Raw genomic sequence first — 17,928 nt, 5'->3', positions numbered from 1 at the left:
AAGTACCATCAAGCTCACTAAAAATACAAATTTGCCAAAAAATAAGACTCTCTAGCCACACAATGAGCAGCTTTGTTTGCAGACTGTTTAACAAAAATTAAAGATACATTCATCAAAGAAGACAATAAAACTCGACAATCATTGCTGCATCAGCAACTATAGCAGTCGGCTGGGATTTTACCAACTGAAAAAACCAGCTTTTAAATTCCCCAACACCCATACCAGCCGTATCAACGCTTGAAATATTCCAACAAGACCGTGCATAACCACAATCGATAGAATGTGAAATATAGACTCCATAGCCATATTACAAAATGAGCACATAAGATCAACGTTAACATGCTTTGTGTTTAACTGTATCTTGGTTGAGAGACAACCCGAGACGGCACGCCATAAGAAGTGTTGGACTTTTGGGGGAATGTCCAACTGCCAAAGTGATTTATAACCATCACAGTCATCTTCATCAGGTACAGAGCTTTGCTGCTGCAATAAACGGTATGCACTTTTTACCGTATAAAAGCCTGTCGACTCCTTATTCCAATACCAAGCATCAGACAACACACTTTTGCCCAGCTGAATCGACACAACCAGATCTCTATCTCTTGCTTCAAACAAGTCATTTAGCACCTCCATATCCCAGGTTCTAGATCCAACCTCAAACAAGCTCGATACCCTTTTGGTTTGCAGCCCCAGATGTGATGAGATAGCATACGGATTAATTGAATTAGGCAGCCACGAGTCCATTAAAATGCTAACAGAATGACCATCACCAATCGATCTTCTATCACCCATACGCACCAAATTCTGAGCTTCAAAGATGCTTCGCCATATGAAGCTTGGGTTTTGTCCTAAGGAAGCATTAAGGTAACTTCATGTAGGATAATACCGAGCTTTATAGATTTGGCTAATCAGAGAGTCTTTATTCGTCAATAGTCTCCATTCTTGTTTTCCAATAAAGGCAAGATTGTAGTCTCTAAGATCTCGAAAGCCAATACCCCCCACATTTTTATGTCGACAAAGACGCTTCCAACTCATCCAACTCACTCCTTTAGTAGCAGCCCTAGATTTAGATTCCCACCAAAATTTTGACATCATTCCTTCCAAACTAGAGCAAATTTCCTTAGTAAGTAAGAATACACCCATAGCATAGAAAGGTAATGCTTGAGCCACAGATTTCAACAAGATTTCTTTTCCCGCTTTAGACAAAAATTTGCTCTCCCAACTAAATATTTTCTTCTGCATTTTATCCTTAAGAAAACCAAAGATTGCATTTTTATTTCTCCCCATGGTACAAGGCAAACCCAAGTATAAGCTATTTTCAGAAGCTTCAACCATTCCCAACGCAACACACATTCTATTTCGAGTCCCCTCATTAGTATTTTTGCTGAAAAATATTGATGATTTAGCATAATTAACTTGCTGCCCAGACTCCCTTTCATAATCATGAAGTAATCGTAGCACATTCAAAGCTTCATTATCATTATCCTTGCAATATACGTAACTATCATCCACAAATAGCACATGGGAGACACGAGGAGCACCCCTTGCAACTTTACATCCCGTTAACCAACTTCTTCTTTCATAATGTTTCAACATTGAGGAGAAACCTTCAGCACAGACCAGAAAGAGATAAGGAGATAATGGATCCTCCTGCCTAACCCCTCTCCCCGGAGTTATAGGACCCATTGTTCTTCCTCCATATGTGACATTATAATTAACTGTAGAAACGCAGAACATGATTAGCTTCACAAAATGCAGATGGAAACCCATCCGAATAAGCATAGCCTCAAGAAATGACCACCCAACTTGATCATATGCTTTGCTCATATCGAGTTTAAGCGCCATGAAACCCTCCTTACCCACTCTTTTCCTCTTTAGGTAGTGTTGTTGGAAATTATTTTACCAAGATCTATTTACTATCATGTATGTTGGATTAACAACCTAATATGAATTCTAAAACAAAGCAAATAAACACATATAAAGTTAGAAAACCTTACAGTGGGTGCAGCGGAATAATATGACTTCTTCCGTTCAGATCTCTAGCCCTTGATTCCTTTCTGTAGCAGAGCATCACCAAGATCTGAACTTGAATCTTCTTTTCTCCTTCTTTGATGCAAAATTTCCATAGTCTTACATACTATGATTGAGATACCACTTGATGTGTGTGGGCACTACTCATTCACTCAAAGGTTTCGAAATTTAGAGAGAAGAAAAGAGAGAGAGAGAGAGGCGTGTGAGGCATTTTCTGAGGGAAACAGAGTGATCAAAGATGTGTGTGTGTTTCCTCAAGCCAACACTTTCTATTTATAGAAAACCCTCTAGGTTTATGTTAGAATTGTATGGCATTAAAATAATGGAAACTACAAATAGAATTTCCTATGCATAGGGCCGGTCATACAAAGGGATTGGGCCTCACTTTGCAACTTTCCCATTTTGTTATTTTCCATTCCCATTTTCTCAAAAAATGCCAATTTTTCCAATTTAACCTTTTAAATGCCAATTCTAATTATTTAATAACTTTGAAATAATTATTAAATAATATTGTCATTTAATATATTTATTAATTTAGACATATAAAGTCTCTTAATCAATAAATAAATCTAAAATCTCTTTTCTTTACAATTTTGCCCTTGCTTAGTGAAAATTCATAAAGTGGATATAGTCTAACTTTTAGAATTATAATTGATTAATCAAAATCAATTAACTGAGTCTTACAAGCAGTATGGTCTCAACTAGTATGGGGACCATGGGTCTATATAACCGAGCTTCCAATAAGTCGAACTGAATTTACCAAGTAAATTCCCTAACTTATTAATTCCTCATTGAATCCACACTTAGAACTTGGAATTGCACTCTCAGTTATATAGAACGCTCTATATGTTCCACGATATAGACACGTCATTAGTTATCCATTGTTATAACCCTAATGTGATCAATGATCCTCTATATAGATGATCTACATTGAAAAGGCACTACTGTTACCGCTACACCTTCAATGTATTTTATCCTTAAAACACTTAACCCTGTATAAATGATATTTCAGCTAAGTGAAATGAGATCTCCACCATTTATCTTCGTTTGGTTAAGCTCGAAGGAAATCATCCTTTACTTCTATTTGCCAAATAGAAGCTATAGATTCCATATTTATGTTAGCGCTCCCACTCAATTGCATTACCGTGTTCCCAAAATGTGCGTACCACCCTGACCCAAAAGTAGGCTTAACTTAACAAATCAAAGAACACAAATAATACTCTTGAGATTGAGCCTAACCATATCAGGATTGAGATCATTTGATCTAGGATCAACAGGTGATATTGAATTGAATAGATATTACGGTAAGTTTTAATATATCTAATCAAAGTTCAATATCGGTCCCTTCCGATGTATACTCCATACATCCGATACTGGTAAACTTTGTCAATGTCCTGGAAAGGACATAACTCTTTTCCAAGGTGTAAGAATACCTATCGCTGATTATACTATGTCAGTCTAAATCCAGTGTTCTGACAAATCAGGGAATAAACTTTTGAACATATAATTAAGATTATATTCCATTGTGCTGACAACACTATAATCTTTAACAAACTCATATGTTCTGGACTTAAAAAAGAATTCATACATTATATACATATAATCATGAAATAAATCATGTGAACCATGCAACATAAAATGTTATTTCTGATCTTTATTAATAAGTAAATCTGATTATATGAAATGAGTTTTATTTAGGGCATAAAACCCAACAAATGCATGATCATAATATTATTTGAAATTAGTCTTCCAAGTAAAAAAGCACTTTGCATATTGGATATGACATTCAGCAAAGCCATCTTTAATTTATTCGCCAAAACTTTTGAAATTATCTTATAAAGAACATTGCAAAGCAAAATAGGGCAAAGATCACTCATATACTCTGGTAATTTTTTCTTAGGAATCAACACAATGTTTGTTTGATTTAAAGAACTAGGAAAAAAGCCAGTAGCAAAAAAAGAGCATACCAACTCAACAATGTCATCACCAACTATATTCCAACACTTTTGGTAAAACCCAGAGTCATTCCATCGGGACCTGACGCTTTATCGGGATGTACCTTGATAACGGAGGCCCAAAATACAATGTTGATCGAGGAGGTTACTAGGGAGGATATTGAATATTCATATTATTTTAATTTAATAACTCTAATTGCTGGCCTCAAGTTAGCACATAAAGTACAGGCAGATTACTTGATATATACAACGACTCCTAATTGGTCATTATTCATGTCCTAGTTGAATTTATACAGCCCGAGGAAAAAAATGATAACATATTTGAGCAAGATTCAAGACTTATTAAGTCAGCTCAAAGGTTATACTACAAGGCAAGTTCTCAAAGAAGAGAATGCAATAGCCGACGCACTTGCTCGGTAGCCAGCAACACCTTGACAGACAAGGATAACTTGGTGCCCATTTAGTTCTTAAAAGAACCGAGCATCACTATTCAGAAGAAATAGACATGTTGGATGATAGCCCAACGTGGATGAAACCCATAACAACATACCTCCAGACAAGAATCTTGCTAGGAAACAAAAATGAAGCAAGAAAAATGAGGAGGAAAGTTGCTCGGTATCTAATCCTGAATGGGGTCATGTACATACATGGTTTCTCAATGCCACTTCAAAGATGTGTCACCATGAAAGAAGCTGAAAGGCTATTAATAGAAGTGCATGAAGGCTTCTGCGACAATCATGTCAGGAGGCAAAGCCTATCCAAAAAGATACTTGGCCAAGGGTATTTTTGACCTACCATAATTGAGGATTCAATGGACTACGTCAAAAAATGTGACAAGTTCCAAAGATTCTCAAAGATCTCGAGAGCTCCACCAAACGAGCTCACACTAATGCAGTGTTGGAATATGTTTTGCCAAAATCTAGATTTACTACCATGTATGTTGTTTAACAACTTAAATATGAATTTCTATAATAATGTAAATAAACACATATAAAGTTTAAGAAATCTTACAGTGGGTGCAGCGGAATAATAATGGCTCCTTCCACTCAGATCTCTAACCCTTGTATCCTATCTGTAGCAGAGTATTACCAAGATCTGAGTTCAAATCTCCTTCTCTTGAAACTGGATTCTTCATATCCTTACACACTATGATTGAGTACCACTTGACGTGTGTGGGCACTTACTCTATCACTATAGGGTACGAAAATATGAAGAGAGGAAGAGAGAGGAGTGGTTCGAAATAGGTAGAAGAGATGACTCTGAAAATTTTACTGAAGGCTTGAATTTTCATCATCTTTTAGTGTGAGCCATCGCTATCTATTTATAGGCAACCACCTAGATTTAGGTTAGAATTAATTAGGCATTAAAATATTGAAAAAAAATAAATGGAAAATACCCTACAAGTGACCGGCCATGGATATATGGGCCCCCACTTTAGAATTTTGCCATTTTTAACAATTTTTTCTTATTTTCTCAAAAATGTTATTTTTCCAATTTTAACCACTTAAATGCCAAAACTATTTATTTAATAATTAAAATTAATTATCAAATAAAATTGCCATTTAATATATTTATTAATTAGACTCAATAAAGTCTCTTAATTAATAAATAAGCCCTTGAATCTCTTTTCTTCACAATTAAGCCCTTGCTTAGTAAAAATTCATAAACTAAACATGGTCTAATTTTTAGAATTATAATTGATTAATTAAAATCAATTAACTGAGTCTTACAAGCAATATAGTCTCAATTAGTATGGGGATCATGGGCCTATACAACCGAGCTTTCAATAAGTAGAACTAGAATTTACCAAGTAAATTCCCTTACTTATTAATTCCTTATTGCATCCACCATAGAACTTGAAATTGCACTCTCATTCATATAGAACGCTCTATATGTTCCACGATATAGATACACTATAAACATTTAACCATCGTTCTAATCTCAATAATCAAAGATCCTCTATAGATGATTTATACCGAGTAGGGATAAATTTACCGTTTCACCCCTCAATGTATTTTATCCTTAAAACACTTAGCTTCCTAGAAATGATATTTCAGTGAGCTAATATAATCACTGAAACAAGAGCTCTTCCATTTATTTCTATTAAGTCAAGCTCGAAGGAAATCATCGTTTCACTTCTATGTCCAGATAGAAGCTATAGATTCCATATCTATGTTTAGCGCTCCCACTCAATTGTACTATCATGTTTCCAAAATGTACGTATCACTATGACTTAAAAGTAGGCTTAACTAACAAATCAAAGAACATGAATAACACTCCTGAGATTGAACCCAAGCATGTCAGGATTAAGATATTTTGATCTAAGATCAACCAGTGATATTGACTTAGAAAGATACAACGGTAAGATTATAATATTTTTACCAAGATCAATATCGGTCCCAGTCCAATGTATACTCCATACATCCGATACTAGCATACTTTGCCAATGTTCTGGAAAGAACATAACACTTATCCAAGGTGTAAGTATACTTTATCGCTGATTATCACATCAGTGTAAATCCAGTGCACTGATGAATCAAGGACATTGTCTTTTGAAGCATATAATCACAATCACATTCCACTATGTTGACATTACTGTAATTAGGAATAACTATATGTACTGGACTTAACAGATTTTGTGCATATTTAACCATAAACATGAAAACTACATGTAAACATAAATGACTTCTAATCTTTTATTGATAACAAATCAAATTAGATTGAAATGGGAGATAGACCGAATCGGTTAACTCCGCAAGGAAAAAGAAATACAATATGTCGTAATCGCAATTGACTATTGCACTAAGTAGAGAGAAGATAAACTACTGGCGACAATGACTTTGAAGAAAATCCTCGATTTTGTTATGGATAATAGTATCAAATATATTTATTGATAATATATATACTCAAAATAATAATATAAATATATTTATTTATATATGTGGGAAAATGTACTCAAGTAGAACACTCAATTGCCTTCTCTTGGAGTATACATCCACACTGATCTTCCATCCAATTGCTGAGTTGGCCTTGCATTTACTTCAAATCCCTAAAATAAAACAAACCAACAAAAACCCATTTTAATTTTTCCTTAGTAACCATTTGAAATCTCTCTCTCTCTCTCTCTCTATATATATATATATTTATGAATTGGGTTTTAATTAAAATTCTAAATACATATATATATATATGTATTGTAAATTTTGAAAAAAGGCTTACATCATGGACAACTTTCCTTAGTGCATGAACTTGCTCCCTTGAAACTGTTCTAACCTGTACATTATAACACTATGTTATTATTATTTTTTTTTTGAAAATGATAACACTGTTAGTATTTAAAAGTGATGAGAAATGGATTTTGTTCTGTTTTTTAAAATAAGTTTAATTTGTTCTGTAGTGAAAATACCTTTTTAACTATAGTCCAAATGACACCTTCTGTGCATGGAGGAACTGTAAGTGAACCAATGTATCTATAGTACTTTCTGCTTCCAAATTTAATGATTCCTGGGTTAATAATCCCCAAATCCTTCTCTTCATGATCCACTGATTTAATGTGCTCAAACAACTGCCATAAAAAGGGTACCCAACAATAAATTCATACATTATGTATATGACATCGTACATAGAAACAAGGAGGGACAATCGCCCCTGAAAAAAATCGAGAAAAAGATATATATATATGTATTATGGTTAGCTATAATGTATATTTATAATTAAAGGTGATAACTATAAACATAATATTAGCTTTAACATGAATTTGTCTTTATTATATATAAGAAAAGAAAAATTATTTTGTTTTGTACTTTGTTTTAAGTATTTGATTAAGGTGAAATGTAATCTAAGCATGGTTTAATTCACTTTAAATTCCTGATATATCAACTCAATCTTGATCTAGTAAAATTAAGTATGATTTTGACCCATTTAAACCTCTAAAATTATTGTCATTGCTAAAGGTACATTTCTTGCAATGAAGTCATTTGAATATTGGTGAGACTTGGCTAAGAAGTTAACCCAAAATTGAATAAGTTAACTTCTAATTATACCTATTTTCATACAAATACAAAAGATGTAAGGTAAATTATTTTTATTACCTTTGTAAGAAAAGGGTCTGGTCGGCCATACTCATAAGTAATTGCAACAACAGCTATCTCTCCACTAGAACTTAAGTGAATAATGTGAAGCTCAAGATCAAACCTTTATAGACAAAAAAAAAAAACAAGATTACCAAACAATTATAAAGTTTTATGAAAAAGAAAAGAAAAAAGAGAATTATTACTGGTTTGGTAAGTATGATTAGTCTGAATTGAATTGGACTGGATTATCTTAGTACTATGCTATGTTTGGTGCAGTATAGGGCTAAATGAAACATAAATTGATTTTTTTTTTAATATAATTATATTTTTATTGAATAAAAAATAATATGCAATATTAGATATTTTTATTTAAAACATATTTTATAAATGAAAATAATAATATTGAAAATAAAATAATATGTGATAAAATATATTGACATATATATTTTTTTTATTTTATAAAATTTTATCATTCTTATATTTAATATTGAATTTAAATTCACATGTTCAATTAAAAAATGAGTATTTTAAGAGAATTATTATAGTGAAATTTAATTTAAATTACATATTCTAAAAAAAAAAATCATTGATCATTTTAAAAATATATATAAACTATTATATATAATTTATTATATTAAACTTATAATTGAAAGTTAAAATATATGAAAAGTATTTTTTTTTTCTAAAAAAAAAGGAAAGAAGGTTGGGACTATGTTAATCCATTTGTGAGATAAAATAGTCCCTACCTAAAGGTATAAAAATAATAAAAGGATAGTATTATCCAATCCATCTTAAATCTAAATTTTTTCCAAACATGAAAAAGGCTAATTTAATCCAATCCCAAGCATTTATAAAATGCATCAAACGTGCCCATATAAAATCACCATTGAAAGGAACAAGCACAATTATTATTAGGCTAATTAAGATTTTTGTCCCCTAAATTTTGATATGTACTAAATTATGCTCTATCAACTTTTTAGACCGTTAAAAATTCTCACTAAACTATTGAAATTGTTGGATTTAAAGATTTTTGTCCAATTTCATTTAATTTTACCACTTTGATAATTGTGTATTTACTAAATTATGTTCCTCATATTTTGATATCTACTAAATCACGCCCCCTCAAACTTTTATATGTACAAAATCATACCACTTGAACTTTCATCTATGTTAGACGTTTCTTACTATAATTGGACAAAAATCATTCAATCCAACAATCTCATTAGTTCAGGAGAGATTTTTAACAACCTTAAAAATTCAAAATATATGATTTGGTACATGTCAAAGTTCAGGAAACAAAAATCCTAATTAACCTTATTATTATTATTATTATTGTTATTATTATTATGGTGAGATATAAAAATAAACCTTGATCCATTGAATGTGTGTTCAGAAGGTGAGTGCCAATGACATTGTAATAATTCATAATGAGTCCCATTAATGTTAATTTTTCCAGCATTGCCTTTCCATTTTACCTGAAAAAATGACACAATTTATTATAAATAAACACGAAATTATTACAATTGTTATGTAGGTATCCAAAAATACTTGAATAGAGTTTGAACTACTTACCTCTCTATGTTTCAAAAAAAAAAAAAAAACTACTTACCTCTCACAATTATTCTTTTTGCATTTTATTCTTATATTCTTCGAAATTTATAGTTTAGCCCACCTTAATTTAAATTTTTTCTTTTTGACCCTCTCTAAAGTTCAACTCTAGTTCTGTCCCTCACTAAGAGGAAACTTGATTCTTAGAACTTATAGCATTAGTGTTAATGTTACTGTTTTGTCAAACTTTACGGGAAGAAAACACATGCCTGATCATCTGAACTATATCGGTATTGCGTTATAGTAACATTAGTAATGTAATGTGATAAGAATAATGTATCGAAAACTATTTCAGTACATATTTGGTTACATATTGTAAATGTTATTTAAAAGACTTGTATGAGAAAGCTTACTGTAATATCATGTCCCCTATTCATGACAGTGGCAGGAGCTGGTTTGTAATCTCTTTTCAATTTCCCTAAATTGGGAAAAACTTGAACCCTTTGATGAAGAAGATCAATGGGAGACTGTAATTTTCCATTGTTACAAATTTTCCAATGTGGGTCAATGTGACCCCACTTCTTTGGTCCTTTACCACTTCCTTCATTGTAAGAAAATGGGCTCTCATTATCTGTTACACCATAAATAAATTCTCATCCATACTCTTTGATATTAATTATATATGTCAAAATGATTGAATGAGAATGACCAAGTATAAAAGGTATAGACATAAGAAAGTGTAAATATATTATATGATTCTTTGTGAAAGAAAATTGAAATAAAGACATTAGGCAAACAGAATCTTTACTTTTCAGACAAAAAGCAATGATAGTATTGCAATGTTTTGGAAACTTATTAATTAAAAAAAGGAGAATATGTTTATTTGGTAGAGAAATACTAAAAGAAATGCCATATCACTTTTAGGTCATGTTTGGTTTATGGTTTGAGAATTGTTAAAATGTATTATTTCTGTTAAGCACTTTTCTCGGTGTTATATGTAATTAAGTATTGGATCTTATGTAATTTAAACAAATATTTTTTTGAAGAATATCGTTAACTAATCATAAGGCGTTACCTACAAAAAATGTTGGGTACTACTGGTGACCAATAACAATGCTTTTATTATAATAGTAATAGAATTATGATTACTATTACATTGTTTGGTTTGCAATACTATTACGATTCTTATTACCATTCTTATCTCATTATATTACTATTACCACTACATTCCACCAAACCAAAAGGTCTTATATAATTTAATTTAATAATTATTATATAATATCATTAATCATTTATAAAATATCATATCAACACTATATTAGTGGTGGCTTGTAACAATGTTTTCATTTTGTATATGTGTTTTGAGTAATGCTAGACACATCTAGGTACATGTATATAATGTGTGTAATTTAAGTGTGTCACAATTATTATTCAACAGATTTAAAAAAATAAATTAGTACTTTGTGTTTTTAACATTACTTATCTTGATACCATGTATTGCAATTTACAATTTATAAAAGAAAAGAAGCTAATACTTTATTTTTTTCTCAAGCAACACTCACAAAAGAATCGCTAAATTGTCATTGTAAAACTACTAGCTCAGACTAACATGTAATTGGCAAACTAAATAAGATTTGATTTTCTTAACAAGTTGTTCACTCATTCGAAAAATATGCTTAGCTAATTCATGTGTAGTTATAATAACAGCCCGACAAATATAAATTATGGACACTCTTAAAAATGAGCATTGTTATTGGGCACTAGTGGTGCCTAGCACCCTTAAAGACGTGTCGTTTTACGATTGACTATCGATACTCCCTAAAAGCTATTATATTAAATTATATGAGACCCAATACCAAATTATAGCGATATTGACACGTAGAAGGGTGCTTGACACCATTGGTACCTTTTAGCATTTCTCCTTAAAAATCTAGATAACAAGCTTGTTACAACATCTAACAATAATCCAAAGTCATCTTTATCTATTGATTGACTTGTAAAAATATTTAATATTTCCAGTTCAAACTAGAACATATTGATCAACAAATAATTATGTATAAGAAATCGTTACATCTCATTGAAATATATTGTTTCTAGTGATCCTTTTTTCTGAAAAGATTTTAATCATTAATAACAATTAAGCATAAATTACATAAAAACATAAATTAATAAGTATGAATACTAAGAAAAGAAAAATATGAAAAGGTGTTAATCCCATCCAAATGTATGATTTCTATTTTCAGAATCACAATAAAATAGAGTCAAAACACTTATATAATAAAAAAGAAACAAAAATTAATGGAAATTAAAAAAAAGAAAAAAGATGAAGAGAAAGAACCATAAAGCTTCAAACTTTAAGCACTAATCTGAAAGAAAACTAACCAATTTCAGGCTCAGTAGCTCTGCAAATGATGAAATGGGGTTGAATGGAAAAGAGAATAAGAGGAACTGTAATGAGGAAGATGAAGCTCAAGAAGCCCATTTCTTAATTAGTCAAGTTTAAGAAAAGAGAATAGAAGAGAAGTGTTAGTAGTACTAGTAATATACATATATTTATAGATAACTCTCTTCATCCAATTCATATAATAAAAAAGAGAATTGTTAAAAAGTACCACAGCTACTTAACACCCTCCTCGATGTCATGTATTATTGGTGTCAAGTATTTTTTTTGGTATCGTACTGTTATTAGTGTAATTAAGTACTGAACCTATATAACTTTAAAAAATAGCTTTTAGAAAATATTGATAACCAATTGTAGGGTGTCACCTATAGAAGGTGGGCACCACTGGTGTTCAATAGCAATATTTGTGTAATTAAGTATCGGGTCTCATATAATTTAAAAAAATAGTTTTAGGAATATCACTAACAATTGTGAAATACCACTTATAGAAAGTGTTGAGTACCATTAGTGTCCCCTAACAACTATTAATAAAAAAACCTTGGTCATTTATTTGTGATGTTTCGTTTAAAAGGTTTATTTCTTTGGCTTTAATTACTAAATATGTTACTTGAGGCAACATATTAATTTATTTTCCTAATTAAAGACAGATATAATAACATGTTCACTTAAAATTAATTGTATGGTATTAATTGTTATTTATTTGTGTGAAAATATTATTTTGGATAATGTATTTTGTAAAAGATATAAATTAGATTATTTATTTTGTTAAATAAGAAATTAAACATTGTATTTTTTTTAAAATGGTATAAAATAGTATCATGAACTAATTTTTTTTTTATCAAACTAAGCCTTAATAATAAGCTGATATAGATGTATTAAGATAAGACTAGTTATATTTTCTGCATCTATTCATACTATATTATAAAAAAATATTCGAAAATTGAATTAGGGTACTATTTTGTACTATTTTAAAAAAATATATTGCCTATTTTTTTATTTAGTTGAAATAGGGTTTGATCGATAACTTTTGTAAAATACAACCAAAATGTTATTAAGAGTTTACAAAATCTATATCTATATATTTGTATAAAATTAAGTCATGAGGCGATAATATGACAGTCTAAAATTACTTCAAATACATTTATCTCTTTTCTTATTAATTCTCTCCTTTATTTAATTTTTATTCAAAAAAAAAATTATATTATATATACATATATAACATAGCCGAAAGTGTATATTTATAAATAATTTTTTTTTAATATATATACATAATTATTCATTGTTGAGTTTTTTTTTATTTTTTTAATATATATAAAAATCATTAATTGATTATTAATTTTAGGAGTTATTGATTTTTTGGTTTTGAATATAAATTAAAACTATTAAAATTTAATCGAGTATCCTTAATACACATATAAGAATGTGGTCTATTTCATTATAGATATAGTTTAGTAATTTCACATATCTCCTTATAAAGAGGGAGTCCCAAATTCAAATCTCGTTACTCCTCCCCATTATAAAAATTCCTCCCAATTATAAAAAAATGCGGAAAAAATAATAGCTTTATGTGCTTTAATCAATCTCAACGTATACTATGAATCTTTTTAAGCTTCCTAAAAATTTTGTGAATAACATCCATATGTGTCCTCATTTCTGGTAGGGTAATTCTGATATTCAGAGAAATATGCATTGATGCACTGAGAACACCTTTGTTGGCAAAATGCATTGATGTACACGGGTCGAGTTTTCGGGTTTTCGGATAGTCGGGTTCGGGTTTTCGAACTTCGAGTGTTTAAAATGTGTAACCGAACTCGATTTTTGAGCGGTCGGGTCCCACGGGTTTAGAGTCGGGTATGACGGGTTTACTGCGGTCGGGTTCGGATTAACACCCGAATCAATATTTACATAAAAAAAAATTATAGTGTACAGTTTAAATTTCTGGACAGCACTGTAAACGAAAAGTAAAATAAAAAGTTGTGTCTATTTCACTCTGATATAGAAAGTACAAGTAATAACATTTTGTTTTTATGAAAGTAAAATAAAAAAAATAAAAACTAAAACAAACTAATGAAGCTTGTTTGTTAAGTAAAACAATTTGAATAGGCATATCAACCACGTGGCATGAGAAGCATGACCTACTTTGTAGGTGGCAGAGGTAAAGACAACCTCTCTCTCACACTTTCTTTTCTTATTTTATAATAAATAAAAAATCTGTACTTTTGTTTTGACTTTCGTAGCAGGAAAATTTGTGTTGTGCCTAATTTTTCGTGTTTCGAATTAACACCTGAAATAATATTTGGCTTATTTTAAAATTCGAACCCGAAACCCGTGTGGAATATTTTCGGGTTGGACCCAACCCGACCACACGAGTTTTTAATTTTTCGGTTTTTTTCGGCAGTGGGTCGGGGCGGGTTGCCGGGTTTTCGAGTTTGCGGGTCTAAATGTTCAGCCCTCACTACTACAAAAACACCCTTTAGAGGCGGTTTTAAAGCCCTTTAGGCGTCGGTTTTCGCGAAATTCGCTACCGACGCCTATCAGGGCGACGCTAAAGGGTTTATTTGAACCGACACCATATATACCCCTATGGCGTCGGTTCTTAGCTAGGAACCGACGCCATAGGGGTACATATGGCGTCGGTTCCTAGCCAATAACCGACGCCATATGTGGCGTAGGAACCGACGCCAAAACTCCTCAGATTTCAGTTTTTTTCATTTTTTTTTAATTTAATTATATTATTTTAATTTTATATTTATTAATTTATATACATATTTATTTAATTTAAATTACATATTTATTTAAATTTTAAATTACATATTTATTTAATTTAATTATATATTAATTACATTTTAAATTAAATAGTAATTAAATTTGGGTAAAAACATAATTTGATTTCATAAAAATAATTAAATATTACACAAACATGTAAAATTAGTTAAAAATATTAATAAGTTAATAAATCTAATTACAAGTTAATCTATAAAAATTACATAATAAAGAAAAATTCTTCGACCTTTGAACCTCAATCGTCACCGTGAATCACCGCCATCAATTGTTCGATCCACTTTCGCTGTAGTGGTAAAATTTCTGTTTTTGGATCGTATTGCTTCTTACCCCCAAACTGTTAAAAAAATTAAAAATTTATATTAGTTTATGTATATGTATATTATATATTTGTTATTATAAAATTTATATACTATGATCAATAATTAAAACTTACAGCTTTTTGATCTTCTATGTAACGGTTGGGGTTGGCACGTGCGACGATGTCAGTCATATATTTCAAAACATAAAAACCGCATTCTTGGCTTTTAGGTTGTCTTGGACAGTTTGCTTGTGCAATTCCTTGCCACGGCCAAGATACTGATGTGCGTCCCCTATATACATGAATGCCCTGTTTGGAAAAATTATATTAGCATTTCAATTCGTTAGTTAATTTAAATTCGTTACATAAGAAGTCATTAAATAATTACCTTCCGATCATTTGTTCTATTTCTTCGGGAATTGGGCGGCCTTTTAGAGGGTTTAAATGGATAATTTTCTTTGGCGCAACCACCACTAGCGTCCAATGCATCCTAGAAAATTATATTGGAATATAAGTAAGATAGTATAAAAATAATTTGAAGACATAATATAGAAATGAACAATTAGCACTAAAGAATTTAATAAAGTTTACCCGATATTCCAAGGAATAAAGAACATTTGGTGGTTCTTGTTCATTAATGATAACCAATTAGCCAATCGTCTTGCCGCATCGTCAAAAGATCGACTACGTTCTTCATCGCCGATCCCATTACCTTTGTGAGAAGCTGCGGGTCGTAAAACTTGAAAATTTTTCTCAGACCGTTGATGCTCTCCCATATGTGCCTGCCAAAAAAAAGTGTTAGTGCCTTATAATAATTTAACTATAATTTGATATAAGGTTAATTAGATTAAAGAAGAGTATACATCATTCCAAACAACATTCCCTGGTTGCCGATGTAGTCACACGTAGCAACCTGCTGCAAATCCTCTCCAGATAAAATGATCTGGGTACGCGGTGCAATGAATCCTCGGGGGACAGAAATTGTGATTATATCACGTTTATCTTTGAGCCTTAGGAATTCATGAATCATCCATTTCAGCGAATTAGGGATCAACGCCATCTTCTCTTCCGTGAACAACTCATCTTCCCGTGCACCACGGCTTTGTGGAGAAAGCATCGGAGCTTTCCCCTTTGACGCATCACGTCTTGAGGGCGGTTGAGCGAGTGGACCCTAAACAAAACAGAACATAATATATATATCAAATTTTATCTAAATTCTACCGAAATTTCGGCAGCATAACGGTTGTAATTGAATGATCCCAAAAATTTTGAACATGGCTGTATAACGACAAATAACACATATATAACAGTAGTTTGTTCATCCATCCCACCGCAAAGACATATATTCGCAGAACCTACTTCACTACGGATGAATATTGAAGATATTCAAACTCCACTAATCATTAATAATTAATTTCAGTTGAGAAGTTACCTCGGTTGTTAAAATTAAGTGTTTAGGCCAAGGAAGGAACATCTGGTACACGTCCCTAACATATCTGAACTCTTCAATTGGGACTGGGATTTCAGCGTCCTCTTGCAGGATTTCCGAAACCATGATCCGAGCATGTGAATCATCGTAATCCTGGCAGTGAACTTTGATCTTACCCACATGCTCGTACAAATACCCTCGGGCCACAATATTGTCGATGTTGTCAGAGCAGAGATGTACTTGCTGATTAAGGGCCGCATGGTCATCAAAATTGTATAGGATACCTTGGTTGTTGAGGGAAATGAACTCTTCAGCATAATTTTGTGGTTGTACCTCATCCTGAGGAGCGTATGGTTGTGGAACATACGCCTCACCAGCCACCTCTCCTTCTTCCTCTTGTTCGGCAGCGTTCCTCTGCTGCTTAAGGGATTGGACTTCGGCTTTTAATTGTTCAATCTCCTTCGCTTGCCGAGCCACAACATCAGACACTTCCCTTTTCTTCCTGCCGAACAGTTGAGATGCCTTGGTCAGGAACCTACAAATCATAAAATGCAAATTAGCAACGATTTCATTTGTGTAACTAAATAAATAACATTTGAAGTAATAGCATACCCAGCAGCCCTGACACGTCCAGGATGCTCTGGTGTCCCGAGCGCCTGCGTGAGGATATCGTTTTGGCCCCGGACCCGAATTTGTCCACGACTAAGCTTCTCCTCTAATTGAGCCTAATGCACGCATATATTCAAGCAATTAGTATATGAATTATATACACTAACTCATGAGTAGAACTCAATTAAGGATTAATATATACTTACTATCTTCTCGGCAATTTCCTTGTCGTAATCAGTGACAAGTTTTCTACTCTTGGTGCGAGATTTAATCCAAACACGGTGGCGGGGAGGATCTGCAACTTCGAGGTCCTTTTTCTACATAACGTTATAACAATGAAATGAGTACCAATTAAATTGTATAGCACATTATAGCACATTAAATTTTTAGTATTACTTACCACAGCTTCCCGTACGTTCACCATCCCACTCCGACCACTTCGATGTCTGGATTGAATTTTTGAGGAACGTTCACGTTGCACCTTACTCAATTCCTACAATGCCAAAAAAATACATTAGATACATGTACTTGTATTTAAGAGTTTATCTTAGTGTTAATATAATTAACGTACCAGAAATTCAGGAGTTAGTCTACTTTCAACAAATTTGCACCAACCAGCAGCGTCGATCTCCGGGTGCTTTTCAGGGACTTGTGCCAGTCGTCCCAGATCATTCTCTTTCAACGCGGGCATTATGATGTCTTTTGTCATCCTATTCTTGAAGTCTTTCATTAACTTCCCAGCTAGGATGAGACAATCATGTTTGAAGGTGTCCGCACAATGAACCCCGTCTATTTTGAAG

The 17,928-nt window shown here is 32.0% G+C and overlaps 3 protein-coding genes across 3 annotated transcripts; all 3 read right to left on the bottom strand.

Moving 5' to 3' along the window:
* Positions 1-870: 870 nt before the first annotated feature.
* Positions 871-1,845, bottom strand: LOC133035864 (uncharacterized). Its single transcript, XM_061112293.1, has one exon. It carries the CDS (start codon positions 1,843-1,845, stop codon positions 871-873), a length of 975 nt encoding a protein of 324 aa, XP_060968276.1.
* Positions 1,846-6,838: 4,993 nt separating this feature from the next.
* Positions 6,839-12,250, bottom strand: LOC115710109 (alpha carbonic anhydrase 4). Its single transcript, XM_030638443.2, has 7 exons — positions 11,990-12,250; positions 10,021-10,238; positions 9,428-9,534; positions 8,078-8,180; positions 7,393-7,551; positions 7,206-7,259; positions 6,839-7,035 (listed from the first exon to the last, which is right to left on the bottom strand). Exons 1-7 carry the CDS (start codon positions 12,087-12,089, stop codon positions 6,955-6,957), a joined length of 822 nt encoding a protein of 273 aa, XP_030494303.2. The 5' UTR covers positions 12,090-12,250; the 3' UTR covers positions 6,839-6,954.
* A 3,575-nt stretch (positions 12,251-15,825) lies between these two features.
* Positions 15,826-17,036, bottom strand: LOC133035586 (uncharacterized). Its single transcript, XM_061111523.1, has 2 exons — positions 16,523-17,036; positions 15,826-16,261 (listed from the first exon to the last, which is right to left on the bottom strand). Exons 1-2 carry the CDS (start codon positions 16,643-16,645, stop codon positions 15,938-15,940), a joined length of 447 nt encoding a protein of 148 aa, XP_060967506.1. The 5' UTR covers positions 16,646-17,036; the 3' UTR covers positions 15,826-15,937.
* Between the last annotated feature and the right edge of the window lie 892 nt (positions 17,037-17,928).

This window comes from Cannabis sativa, chromosome 3, assembly GCF_029168945.1.
Source record: "Cannabis sativa cultivar Pink pepper isolate KNU-18-1 chromosome 3, ASM2916894v1, whole genome shotgun sequence".
NCBI classification, from domain to species: Eukaryota; Viridiplantae; Streptophyta; class Magnoliopsida; order Rosales; family Cannabaceae; genus Cannabis; species Cannabis sativa.
This window is presented reverse-complemented; position numbering and strand designations above follow the sequence as displayed.

Excerpts from the sequence above, each read along its gene's own strand:
- LOC133035864 (XM_061112293.1), bottom strand. The coding sequence starts at position 1,845 with ATGGCGCTTAAACTCGATATGAGCAAAGCATATGATCAAGTTGGGTGG.
- LOC115710109 (XM_030638443.2), bottom strand. The coding sequence starts at position 12,089 with ATGGGCTTCTTGAGCTTCATCTTCCTCATTACAGTTCCTCTTATTCTC. Across the intron at positions 10,239-11,989 it reads AGCTACTGAGCCTGAAATTG|ATAATGAGAGCCCATTTTCT; the intron begins GTTAGTTTTCTT and ends ATGGTGTAACAG. Across the intron at positions 7,036-7,205 it reads TAAGGAAAGTTGTCCATGAT|GGATTTGAAGTAAATGCAAG; the intron begins GTAAGCCTTTTT and ends GTTTTATTTTAG.
- LOC133035586 (XM_061111523.1), bottom strand. The coding sequence starts at position 16,645 with ATGGTTTCGGAAATCCTGCAAGAGGACGCTGAAATCCCAGTCCCAATT. Across the intron at positions 16,262-16,522 it reads ACTTAATTTTAACAACCGAG|GGTCCACTCGCTCAACCGCC; the intron begins GTAACTTCTCAA and ends TGTTTTGTTTAG.